Below are 13,909 nucleotides of genomic sequence, written 5' to 3'. Positions count from 1 at the left end.
AGGGTACAACTGGATGAAATCCAGACTTGCTCTTAGAAATAATAGTTAAAAAATAGGTTGAACAGTAAATGAGGGAAGTAAGCAGAATCCATTAGATGGCTAAAGAGGTGGAGTGCAGCTAGGATGAATTTGCACCGTGTGGCCTCCGAGGGTAGGATCGAAGGGATGTAGAAAAGACCGTTCAGTAACAACGTGCACTGATGTCACTTAAACCCGATCTAGTTATCTAAGGCTTACCTCCTTACACTGTGACTTGGCACTAAAAGTTCTTTAAAGCATCCATTGTTCCAAACATTAGTTTCTACCATGTGTTAGTTTTCACTAGTTTTTTTGGGTCTCATCTTATTCACATCTTCAACTTCTTTATCTCGTTCCATTTATAATATTCACTCTTAAACAAAACCTATCGGCATGACCTTGAGAGTCTAATTGTGACTACATGTTCTCTTTAGGGTACTACATTGTAATACTTTCCCGTACCAATAAATCAAGTAAATTGGAGAAATCGCATTTTGTAGTATCCTCTCTTTAGATGCTAAGGAGGTAAAATTCAGAGGTATTCGATACATCTATTACGTGGGAAAATGGGGAAAATGTGCAACTAGAAATATCTTTGATATAATAGTCATAAAAGCTATTAATTCACTGTCAATCAGAAACTACTTTGTCCAATTGAAAAATATTCTCCTATAGGCCATTACAATTTAAACCATACAGGTTAAAATTAGGTTAGCCAGTTAGGAATTTTCCTTTGAATTTTTGTTTTGCTGTGGGCCGTTATATTGCAGCATAAAGTCTACAGTAAACAATGGTAATGTGTACTTTAAAACAATATTAAAGTTTGTAACAACTTCACACATGCTGTGAAAACTCAATTTATTACAAAAGCTGGACAGAATTATCTTAACACTAATAAACTCCAACTTACTCCTGCGACTTTTATGGGCCTTAGAGCATTTTTTCATGAGAGAGAGAGAGAGAGAGAGAGAGAGAGAGAGAGAGAGAGAGAGAGAGAGAGAGAGAGAGAGAGAGAGAGAGAGAGAGAGAGAGAGAGAGAGAGAATCACTATGAAAGGATGATTTTGGCCTCTTTTTAAAGAGAATAAGAAAGTTTGGCAAAATACTATTTCAGTGTAAAACTTACCTCTGCTTCAAAACTTAGTGAACCATATTTATTATGAACTTTATAACTGACTATTTGCTTTGATAACACCTCGCTTGAAACATAGGTCAACGCATTAAAATCAAAGTCTCCACCATCTCTTTTTATACTAAAGTATTATTCATTTTATTCCTTAAAATTCTTACAAACAACATATGGATTAAAGGAAATTATATCATGTTTGTTATGCTTTTAAAATAACTCCGCAATCCTGGAACAAGGGATGGTGTAAGGGGATCCTGTGGGCTGATACTGCTATCACTGCCACCCACCAAGAAGGTCAGCCAGGACTGGACGTAATGTCTGCCCGAACTTGCCGGCGACTAAACCAGGTATCTGGACTGGGTGGCCAGACTGACCACGGCACAGCAACTTCACTGAAGACAAGTCAACACTCGTCTAATAATACAAACCTGATAGTGCTCCCCCATGAAAAAATGTCAAAGTATAACATCAGCTGTAATATTTGTCCACATTACATGAGAGAGCATTATCAAGGATAATATACAATCAAATGTTGGTCACTTTAAGAGGTCAGTGTACATGCTGTGCCCGTTGGCAGTAAGTTCAGCACAGTCCCAATGGTACTGGCACATGGCACAGTAATCCTTAGTGCTATGATATGCATCAAGTGATTCACTCTATTGGGACGATTTCAATAAAAAGTAATAAACATTCTCTACTTAAGCACATTTTGCAACGACATTTTAACGACTTATTTTCAAAGATAAAACCATTTAAACAGCCTAGTAGTCCAGGTGGGCACACCAGGGAGGGATCCATCATAACCTGAGTATCAGGTCAAGTATTGCTTATGAGCTGAGTCTTGGAGGTCAAGAAAACCACCAAGAGGACTTTTTAGGGGAAAGGGGGCGAGGACAGCCTCCCTGGAAGCTCACAAAAGGATACCTACACCAAGGTAGACGTGACCTATACAGCAGTTACGTCGCCTCACTCACGCGGCCTCAGACACAACCACGCTTGGCACGGAGGAAAGAGGGCACACCACTACTCAATCCCTCCCAGCAATAACAGGAAACACTCAAAACATCAGTCAAATCTCAAGTGGTCAATGATAAACAACAATTGCACAAGAAACTGCTCATTGTTTTAAGCTAATCCTGCTGATATTTGGCCAGAGATTTATATCACCTCAGCAGGCTAATGATCTAAAACAAAATCCCCCTTCATATTTTGGAGGCATTCAGAGCCAAAAAAAAAAAAAAAATAAAATAAAATGTTTTCCTTTAAAATAAAAAGCTAACGCTCCAGTTATCTTTACAATAAAAAAATTCAAAATTTATGTTATTTTGAGATCATTGCCATTCTGACTGTGATATATGCAATAGTAAGCAGTGCACCCTACAGAAGAAAAAGTCTACATCATATTTGGCAGGCTTACTGACTCGGTACAATCGTGCTTTGTACCAAGATGACTTTGAACTTGAATAATAATAGTAATAACAATAATAAAAACATTAATAAAAAGATCTTGGGAGGAGGCTCAGTAGTAGTTCAGCAAAACTTAGAAAAAAAATAAATAAAATAAATAAAACTGGAAAAAAGCTAGTTATTCACTTTTTGTATGTAGAGTGAGTGTTCTTACAAATATCAGTGTCAATCATGGCTTCTTTGTTTTGAAAGAATTGAGATGTAACTTCTATCTTTTATTTGTTTTTGTAAGTATAGAATACATGTACTGTGCTTGTGCTGTTAATTGTTCCTATTTCAAGCCAAGGATTTGTGATAAAAGGTATTTTACAATTATTACTCTTGCACTTCCTTCAATTAACTTTGATTATCCTCCATTTGAATGAATAAAACTACAGGTTGAACTTCAAAACTAGTATTAAAATAAAGACATTGTACTGATGATCTAATCTAAATGTCATATGGGATAAGAACCTACCTGGTTCAATTACGATGAAGAAAAATACCAGAGTTCTGAAAAGCCATCTACAGGTACCAAACACATTGGGCCCCCTGTACTGTATGTTATCTAAAAATAGAACCCAACATTAATACTAATACTATTTACTTACTTCATATGAAAAAAATACAGTATTCTCATGCCTAAGTATGGAGTAAACAAGTCCGAATTCCTTTTGATTTATCTCGTACTTAGTTCTATCAAATTGAATCGCAATGAAAACCCCTTTCTATTACGAAAGAAAATGTTATCATTAAAATGAATACTTAAGTAGGTACCTTTATCTATGAAAGAAGAATAATAAAACTTGGAATATCCCATAAATTTCGTTCCTACCGGAAAGCTCTCCTGAATTAGAACATAAAATATCTTTAAGAAATGGGGACCCCATAACAATCACACAGTATATAATACTGAATACACCCGACTTGCCAAGATATGCAGTGAAGATGCACAAAGGGGGAACATGAAATACGCACATTTGCAGCACATAAACATATAATGCTGATGAAGACTAAAATGTGAATAATATCAAGTAATCTAATATTCACAACTTCATCAAAATAGAAAGCTGCTTTAATTTGTCAAATTATGTACAACATCATAAATAATAATTATAGCTTCCAAATATTACCGGCAAATACACACGAATAAAAATAAATACTTCTAATAATTCAACCCTGCCGAGTGAAATTCTCCATTGTCATTATCATCCCCACTGAACGAGAAAAAAAGCTGGGTTTGTTTAGAACATGCTGTAGGAATAGTAGTAGTAGTAGTAGTAATAATAGTAGTAGTAGTAGTAGTAGTCCTCAGTGTTTTTGCTCAATGTAGTTTTACTGGTTTTTGTAGTCTTGTTTCTCTGGTTGCGGGTGGAGGGTGTGTGAGTGAAAGCCATGTCTGTAGATGGGAAGTTCAAGAAAAGTCTCGTGTAATGTCATGTTTTCTGCTATCAGTGAATGTATCTTAAAAATTAGTAAGATTTCATTCTTTAAAGCCTAAATTAAGTACTTTGTGTTGTTGACTAGGATTACTTTAATCATTTCTTTTATCTTTTCTCTAGAGAGACGACAAATTTCTTTTAAATTACCCGTTAGAAAAAGTCTGTAATCAACACCTTAAATCTTTGCTTGAACTTCTTGTCTGCATGTTTTTAATTTGGTCACTCAAACTTTATTGAATTACTGTTAGAGGCAAAACAAAGTGTGGCACAAAACAGGAGTATGATCAAAGGCCGGACAGAGAAAGCCCTGTCTCGCCAGCTGTTGATGCTGCTGCAATCATTAGCTACAGCACACTACCTCAAAGAGTCAAACTAAGAATAAAAGACACCATTTTACCACCTACTTAAAAAATAACATAAAATGAACTAAGAAACAAATTGAAATTGGAAAAAGCATTAAAATGCTATTCTAAAACACTTAGGCTCTGACACTGGGGCAGTGTAAGCTGGAACAGATTCATCAAAGGCGTTGTTAGAAAACACCATCTGCCCTGTTGTCAAAGCTCACCAATTTACAGCTACATTTACCAACAATGTATATCCTTGTTGCCACTAACATTGCCTCCTACTAATTTACATGGGTCATTATCAGTGTAAGACTATTGTCAAAAGATCAGCCACTGCTAAACCTAGAATATGCAATTCTAATACAGCTTGTCATTCCGATCAAAAAAGACAGGACCAGCCTTAAACTTGAAGTGCTAGGCCTGAATGGCAGATCCTCTGACTAATATTATTGCAACAAAGAGAAGTTACTTCTATGAAACTACATGATAGTAACACACATGTCCATAATATCAGGTAAGATCCAGGTTATAAGAAGATACTGGTGACCTATACTTAAAAATACCAATAAGTGGATCTGTATCCCAAAAAATTACCAATTTTCTTCAATTCATTGAATAATAAACATTTTGAAGTAATAATTGTGCCTAATCTTGGAATAATTTTAGAAACATAACACTATTGTACATTCCACTGAATGAGCACTTAGGGATAAACGGGGCAAGCATCATCCTCAGTTTAATTATCTTCATTACTGACAAACAATTCAGTAAAATTTTCTGATTTATATTAACATTAACCTAAACATTTTTGATGAAGCTTACCATGTTTAGCCTTGAATAATATGATTCTGAATAAGTGTCATATAAAGAGAGCGCAGGACGGACAGCAGAATGCTGCCCAGCTTCCAACTCAGGGAGGGTTTATACTGTACTTAGCCTATTTATGACATATGCTGGGCTCCTCAGGAAAACATCACACATACAAATCTTCACTTACACTTTATTAAAAAAAAAAGGGAGGGATCAACTTCATATTTTCAAAAAGACAGTGTGCATATTAACACTAATAACAGTCAACTTTTAGCATCTGACAACATAGAAAGGATTATTCTCTAGATAAGGACCCTACACATACTGCACTGTACTGCAAAAACAAAAATACGAAAAATAAAACATTATCAACTTGTTTCTATCAGAAAGTCTGTTTGATATCATAGTACACTGAAAATTATGTTTTTTTTCCAAAGAAAACACACTCACTATTAAGTATATAGGGAAAAGTAACAAGCTTCCTGATATGGTTTCCTTCATTTCTATGATGATGATGATGATGATGAAGCCAGTGAAAAGAAGTCCCTGAGGGGTCCAGCAAGGAAAAGAGAAACACTAGGCCCCCGACTGTTGTTGGCGGGTGGGTAGCAATATCGTCCTAACAACTGACAACCGATACATAACGAAACATTTGTCAGTAGACTTGCCTGGCTGCTGTCAATTCCAGTTTTATCTGAAATCCCACTGACTTTTAAATACCCAGCTGTCAACAATATTTCAGGAGCTGTGAACAACCTAATATAAATTTAACCCACATATTTTTTCCTTTTTGTTAAAGTTGCTAACAATCTGTTTTGAATGTAAACAACCTCTTAGGATGCTGACAGCTCCTTTACCCTCTGCCCGGCTGCCAACAACCCTGGTGTTGTACCCTGGAGGTCACAAAAGCAGCAATGAAGCTGGAGTAGCCAAGGTACAAAGGGCCATGGCTGCTGCTGCTGCTGCTTTACTATTAGTTAGGTCTTCAATCCATCTTCATAGATTCTGATGCCATCTTTGGGATGTGTCTTGATGATGAGAAACAGAGCTTCATGATGAAGGGGAACTTGCTACCTGTTAGATCAAACATAGGTGCTTAATAAAAAGGAAATAAATGTGGTTTGCAAGCTTATTGCCAATGTACCAGCTAGAAATAATTGCCGTCAGAATTCAAGCATTCGTGATTTATTCTTATGAAAAAGCATTGCTACAAATAATAAAATACCTATTACTTACTTGGGTTTGGAATTGGTGCATGATTGGCAATAACCAATGCCTCCAAAGCTTCCGATATATTATTGAACTCTAACAGACCAGATGAGCTTCTCTCCGCTGTAATGACAAGGGAATTCGAGTCGTTCAGTACCAAGGCACCAAAACAAGGTGAGAGAATAGCAATTTCAAATTTTTCAATAAAATTCAAATAAAACTGGCTGTTGCCTGGGAAAAGCAATTTCATGAGGAATTCAAAAAAAGCAAATGGAGGTACCACACCCAAACAAAAAAGAATACAGTATTGGTTAACATAGATCCTTAGTCTCCAACACTTAATCACTCACACTTACTCTTTGATGGGAAAAGCTTGATACTCTTGGGTTCGGTTATATCATTCTCCTGGAACACTTTATTTAGTTGATCTTCAGTTAATCCAGGAGGAGTGTTGAAGAAGTGAAGAATCTGTAAATAACAGTATATTTTAATATTTTATAAGTTACTGGAAATTTACAAACATTGAGCAACTTTCAACATACAGTACTGTAAACCCTCTTTCGAGGAAAAAAATCTGATGAGCATACTGTATTCAACAACATGCTCACTGAAGAACTCAATTTCAATTGCAAATATAAATCCAATATTCTAAGAAGATATTTAATCAAGAACCAAAAATATAGGCAAGTCCTCATCATCCTTCTGCCCCACAAAAGAATGTGAAAAATTTGTATCAATGTTTATTTTTGGTGTTATCCGTGCTAAAACGATAGTTTGCACGTAATAAAATTCCACATCTGAATTGCAGATGCAAAGCCATGTAACTGCCACTCTTACCAATGGCCTTATATAAGCATACAGAATGAAAGTACCTGGATACGAGTTTCAGAACAAGTTGCCTCAACCATCTCGTATAATGCTGGTGGGTACACTAGTGAAATTAATGATTAAAAAAGAGGAAAAGAGCTGGTCCCGGATAAAAATACTTACCTTAGAAGGTGGCTGTATCCTATTCTTTGATGCCATCTCTGGGTTAATGAATCTATTATTCTTGTTTCCCATGTAGTCTTTAAATGAAGGGGTACCATCAGGCAATTCATAAGGCTGTTGAACATCAGCTAAGAAGGCCTGCTTTGAGTACCTGTTAAATAGAGTTGCATTTATCTTCAAGTCTACTTTTCTGGACCACACTAATATGTCACTTCCTTCAAACCCTTGCCATTTCAATAACTTAAAACACATACAAATGTATTATGGAATGAGTTTAATAATATTTTAATTAAAGGCTACCAGACAGGATCCTCATTTTGCATTTGATCTTTTTACTTTCAAGTAAATCTTATACTTTTGACCTCTAACACTTACAACATTTGACCACACTATAAAAATTGTCCAGAGGAAAATAATTGTAAATCAAATTTGATGAAACTGTTACCTAGAATAATTCACTTTGTAGATGTTAAAATTACTTTTAGAGTAAATTTAAATCTTGATAACCTTACCCAAGTTGCATTTTGCTGTTGAAGAATGTGGTATTGTTCAGATTAGCTACAGCGCGTTCTACAGCCAGACCATCTCCCATTTGAACCATAGCACAACCTTCTTTAGTCTTCAAGAACTTGATCTGAAATGTAAAAGGCATTATGGAAACAATAACCTTTGTAATATTTCAAACTGGTTTAAAAATATACACAGTAAATACTTATCAATTCGGCCTAACAATGAAATTTCAATTAAATACCATAATACAATACAACTTTCTTTTAAATATTCAAACAATTTAAGACAAAATTTGAGAGCAAGAAAATTATTAAACGGATCTCCCTAACCTTAGCATGATTTATGAAATGGGCATGTGTGGAAAACATCTTAAAATTAGTAGATTAACAAATTATGCATTATGTCAAGTAAAATGCCTCTTCTAAAAACACTACTAAATATAAACTAAAAATAAAATTGTTCTGTCCAAAGCCAAAATCCATCATCCATTCAAATTAATGACATTCATTTCAATAAGTAATTTGTAAAACTTCAAAACTTTTAAACATTAAATAGTAATTAATGTTAAATATTCGAAAGCTTCCAGGGCATTTTGAGAAATTCTACATATCAGTTATTTGACCAGTATTGTTTACAGTAATAACAACATTGAAATAAATATAACAAAATAGTTCCCAAGATTACATCATCAACATACCCTAACTATGTTTCCGTACAAGCACAGAAGGTTGAAGATACGGTCAGCATTCATCTTATCCTTGTTGAGGCCATAAACCATAAGGACGGCACCCTGCTGTGGGAGACCTGGCTGGGGCTGCCCCATGGCCTGCAGGGATGACCCGCCTGGTCCTCCACTGCCTCCCATGAAAGGACCTCCCTGGCCAGGACCACCACCGCCTCCCATAAGACCGCCACCACGCAGACCTCCATTGCTCATACCATGGTTCATACCGAAACGGCTAGAAAACAGCAAAGGTTCATCATAACTGTTCATATAATGAGTGCAATCATGTTACTATTACCAAATAAAGTAACTTACCTTTAATTACATAATATTAAAATGATACCAAGCGCATTGTCACACGATGTCATACCTGAGAGTCCAAATATGAGAGCCAAGTGCTTGTTAACTAAATAAGTAAACTAGGTTTTGTGGAATTTAATATTTCCTAATATTTGCAGTTTTTATAGTTTATATATTAAAAATATATTTTAATATTAATATTTTTAAAATATTTTAATTGTTCATTATTTTTTTTGTAGTTTATTTATTTCCTTGTTTCCTTTCCTCACCAGGCTATTTTCCCTTGGTGGAGCCCCTGGGCTTACAATTTCCTGCTCTTCCAAGTACAGTAGGGTTGTAACCTAGCTAGTAATAGTAACAATAACACATTGAATGGCAAGAATACACTGTGATACAATTCATAAATGGGAATAAGCATTTATTCTATCAATCCTGTCTGACAAGAACAAACATTATCAATGTATTGCACTGGCTTACACAATTCTTCGATTCTCAATAATAATTAGAAAGGACAAAGAAAACCACTATGTACTCGCACAAGATGCCTAATAAAGTAGGCATCACTGGAAAACTCCTCAACATACAGTATACTGTAGAGTATTGTAATTTTTTCAAATAAAGTACTTATTTCTAGGAAGGATACTACACTACTCATGATGTCCTAGATAGTGGCTGATAATTTAATTGTACAGTATTTCATCTCATTTTCCAAAACTATAACAGTGAATCTCTAAATAAAGAAATAATTCTAAAATCCGAGAAAAACGGCACAGTAATACTATCAGGCATATTAAATGCATATAGAATCTGTAAAAAACTGAAGTTTTTCAACCATTGCAACTAATATTCTATACAAAGTTTTAAAATAAAAATACAGTTCAACAAATGTTAAAATTACTAATACAAAAATCTAAAAATCTAATGACAATGTTAAATCTTATAGCCTTCAGAAAATACTATATGAAGAATATTTTTCTGGATTACAACTGTATTTTCTGATATACTGTACTTAATCCGTTAAGCATCACCCATGTATTATGGCGTTTATTGCAATTTACTCAGTACCTACTTCACCACTTTTCAAGTTAATGACTTTAAAAACCTGTCTCAAGCTCTAATCCCTGTAACAATATATTTTCGCATATAGAAACTGTAGGAACATCATTTGGAAACATCCTTAGTGCATGTAAGTTATAAATAAAAGGGATTTTGACGAAGGAAAAATCTATTTCTGGGAAGAGGCCTGTGACGCCCGGTGAAAGGTCCTTCTTTGTACCTTTCCTAATATAAATCTTCCAAATATACAAGAGAAAGATAAAAGCATGGAATGCAGAGGTTACAACCCTCGCGCGAACACCTTGTAGGTGTCGTGTATTTAACAAAGGCGTGCGAAAACCACTATTCACAGGCTGTCTTCCATTTAGATAATCCCTTCATCAATGGGGAGGGCCGTGACAGGCCCTAGAGAACATAGTTGAACTACCCCACCGACACCTACCACGCACGCCCTCTAGGACATCCTTCTGATTTTGGACTTGCCAGCAAGTTGAGATTGTTTTTGCACAGTGTTTTTCGAAGTGTTTCTCGTTATTTCAACATGACTGACGTTGCTACTTCACCCTTACCAATGTTAAGTACCATAGTTTGTTTTGACAGCTTTTTGCAGTACCGGGCATATGTTCTGTTTTCAGTATGGTGGTTTTTAGTTTTGGAAGCGATTTTCCTGCCTCGGTGTCGGCAGCCATTTTGGGTTATGTTCGCTTCGGTAAATTTTCAAGTAATAAAAAGTAATAGGCTCCCTGGCAACTTATTTTTAGACGGGCGCTTGACAATAGAAGGCTCGCCTTTTTTCAGTAAGCTTCAGGTATTTATCGTAATAGTTCAACCTTTTGCTTTTTACAATGACCTCACTATAGAGGAGGCATATATCTTCAAGAAATCTTGAATGTCTACCAGAAGATGACAACTCAGATATTGACAACTCATTGCATGAGAAGAGCTCAAGTTGTAGATCCTCCAGTGATAAAGATATTGAAAAAATAAAAGTAGTTCTTTTCTGATACTAAGTGAAGATAACTTTTCATTACCAAGTAACTGGATGACAAAAGTGAAAGAGAGAGAGAGAGAGAGAGAGAGAGAGAGAGAGAGAGAGAGAGAGAGAGAGAGATCCTTTGCTTTTATTGTTGAGCCTAGTGGGAAATTTAAGGTTGAAGATAAAGGAAACTCATAAGAATACTTTGATGGTAGACAGTACAAAAGCAGCAGGGTCAACCCCACTCCTCCATGTTAGAAAGAGGTAATGAAAGGCTCGGCACATTTCTTTTACTGTACGTAATGGCATATAATGCAGTCTGTGCTAAAGTTTCTTCTAAGGAATGCTTCCCAATTATAATGTTTGATTAAAATAAACTTATATTTTCAAATTACAGTATTTATACAGTAGTAAAAAATTGAACCAAGCTTACCTATCTGGCATGGGGCTGTTGAAAAGTCCTCCAGAGCTTCGTGGACCTCCCATCTGTCCATTCATACCACCTCCTGTAATAAAAACATACCTTTAACAGATTTGTAAAATCATATATAGCACTGTATAAAAGACATACAGTGTGTGGGAGTAGCAAACCTGATCAATATGTATCAATGCTACTTTTGGTTAAAAAAAAAATATGAATGGTATGATTATAAGAAAAAAAAATAAGATTCTCTAGAGCATGAAAAACATATAGTCAAATGACTAATTTTCTAAAAGAAAATTGACTGACCAAATAATGAACATAAGTCATGGAACAAGCCAAAAGACCATGACGTTGGCTAGCATTACTCCACAAAATGTAATCCCCTTTCACGATTACGTTACGATCAACACAAGATAAGACCAATTCACGTAATTATATTATCAACCCAAATTAGCTTGACAAAATTATAAGAATAAAAAAAATATGATCATTCATGTAAGGAAGTGTTTCCCATCGTATTCATAACAGAAGGAACTCAACCCAAAGTACTATATGTGGAGAGCCATGGTACAGAAACTATGGCACAGCAAATGGTTTGGAAGCACTGTTCATTTGGGTGCGGCCTCAGCACTGGCCAAGTTGCCACAAAAAGCACCACAGATACTTTCGTCAGTTAAGCATGACATGCAGGAGCAAAAAGGGGATGCGGAGCAACCCTTAATACTTGTACACAAATGATAGGTAGCAACCACGAGCAAGGAAACCTGAGGATGTTAGCCACAGATAGACAATGCAAAGCAAGAAACACTTCCCCTCTTTTAATTATTAATAAGTAAATTAAAGATAATGTTCTGGAATGAAATAGAATATGGAATTAAAAGTGCTGGAGCAGTGGAGGCCATTTAGCACTGTTATGAAATGATGAAAATTAAATAAAAAAAAAAAAATTAAAAATTCAGATTAAAAACAAAATTATTCAATTACATTCATACAAAAAAAAAAAAAAAAAAAAAAAAAAAAAAAAAAAAAAAAAAAAAAAAAAAAAAAAACATTTACAATCACTCAATTTGTAATTAAAAAAAAATTGTAAAATAAAAAATCTAATTAAAATGTCTTTAAAAATACTATAAAAAAATGTCATGAGGGGCTTAATTGCAACTTCTTCCCCAAAACCTACAAGGTTTCAGGTGAAGGCCCTGCACTGCTAATGAAAAAATTGGTAGCAATGCGCAAAAAAATGTGTTCAACCAACAATTATTTGTCCCCAAGTAAACTCCAAACATTTGTGTACTGTTATCATCTAAAATATATTTGTGTGACATGTATCCCCAATCCTCTTTCGACTTGAAACTACTACAACCTTTTGGTTTGAATCAAAACTTGAAAGGTCAAGAGGCAATGTTACCCTTAATACCTTTACTGTGTATTTCTTATCATTGGCAAAGAGGGGAAGATGGGGATGGCCACTTTCTCTTGAAATTTCCTAAACATATACGACCAAGGCGGTCTTTTCATGTCAAAAGTATGGGACCGCTTTGTAAGTCATAAGAATAATTTAAGGTGGCTTCTTTGGCTTTTCCTGTCTGTTACCTCATTATCATGAAGTCCCACTTGTGAGGGAACACAGCAGAAATGAAGTTTTGTGGAGACAGAAAATGTGAAAAGTCAGGTTATGACAGCTTTTATTTTTTCTTTGAATTCTAACACAAGCTCCAAAGCCTTAACTAATCTTGTCAACTTTGCAGTAAATAAAGAGGCAGTCAGGTAACTTAGCTACATATGATTCATCCTTATCCATTACAATACAACACCGTTCTCTGACTTTGAACCATCAGTAAATAGCTTCACATGATCTTTATGAACAGCAGCATGTTAAAAAATTTGGAGCTGACCTTCTCTATAGGAGTGTTCTTCTTCGTGAAGAATTTTGGACATATGAAGATGGTCAGCATCCTGGATTTTTGTCCTCTTGTAAGAGATGTCGTCAACTTGCTCATTTAATCTAATTTGAAAAGGCTTTGATGATCTTGGCCCACTAAATCTTTGAGAGTCACCAGCTTCTGTTAAGACATCGAAGGAAGGGTTACGAGAGCTTATTTCCTTCTGCATAAATACTGCAGACCAACTCCTCCCTTCTTAAGTGAAGAGGTAATTGATTACTGTCCACATTAATGCTCTCAAAAGGGGATGTTTTAAATACACCAGAGCATACTGTATTCTAAAGCCCCTTTATTATGTACAACATCGAGTTCCCTCAACTTAGTTTACATGCAGAAGAATATCTTTGACAGTCAAACACAACTAGGATCTACACAACATATAAAACAGCCTGATTAATAATTTCTTATATGTTCCCCAACTAAGATCAGAAAAAACTTTTAAAGATTTAAAGATTTCTTAACCGTCAAAATTAGGGCATCAATAGGACTACAGTAGACCATGTGAGCTTAGAATCAAATATACAAAAAAAAATTTGCATCCTATCAATATGGTAGAACAGTAACTTTCAAAGTTAAAGTGAGTACTTTT

General features: G+C 35.2%; 1 protein-coding gene across 1 annotated transcript in view; it reads right to left on the bottom strand.

The window, feature by feature from the left end:
• Positions 1–1,260: 1,260 nt before the first annotated feature.
• sm (smooth) overlaps positions 1,261–13,909 on the bottom strand; it is a 31,667-nt gene continuing 19,018 nt past the window's right edge. Inside the window, exons 3-10 of the mRNA XM_068391219.1 lie at positions 13,273–13,440; positions 11,390–11,462; positions 8,598–8,859; positions 7,903–8,024; positions 7,391–7,541; positions 6,757–6,868; positions 6,428–6,523; positions 1,261–6,265 (exon numbers count right to left, since the gene is read on the bottom strand). Coding sequence (XP_068247320.1) covers positions 6,177–6,265; positions 6,428–6,523; positions 6,757–6,868; positions 7,391–7,541; positions 7,903–8,024; positions 8,598–8,859; positions 11,390–11,462; positions 13,273–13,440 — 1,073 coding nt within the window. The 3' untranslated portion in view covers positions 1,261–6,176. The remainder of the gene's footprint in view (positions 6,266–6,427; positions 6,524–6,756; positions 6,869–7,390; positions 7,542–7,902; positions 8,025–8,597; positions 8,860–11,389; positions 11,463–13,272; positions 13,441–13,909) is intronic.

The sequence above is a fragment of the Palaemon carinicauda genome, chromosome 17, assembly GCF_036898095.1.
Source record: "Palaemon carinicauda isolate YSFRI2023 chromosome 17, ASM3689809v2, whole genome shotgun sequence".
Taxonomy (NCBI): domain Eukaryota; kingdom Metazoa; phylum Arthropoda; class Malacostraca; order Decapoda; family Palaemonidae; genus Palaemon; species Palaemon carinicauda.
This window is presented reverse-complemented; position numbering and strand designations above follow the sequence as displayed.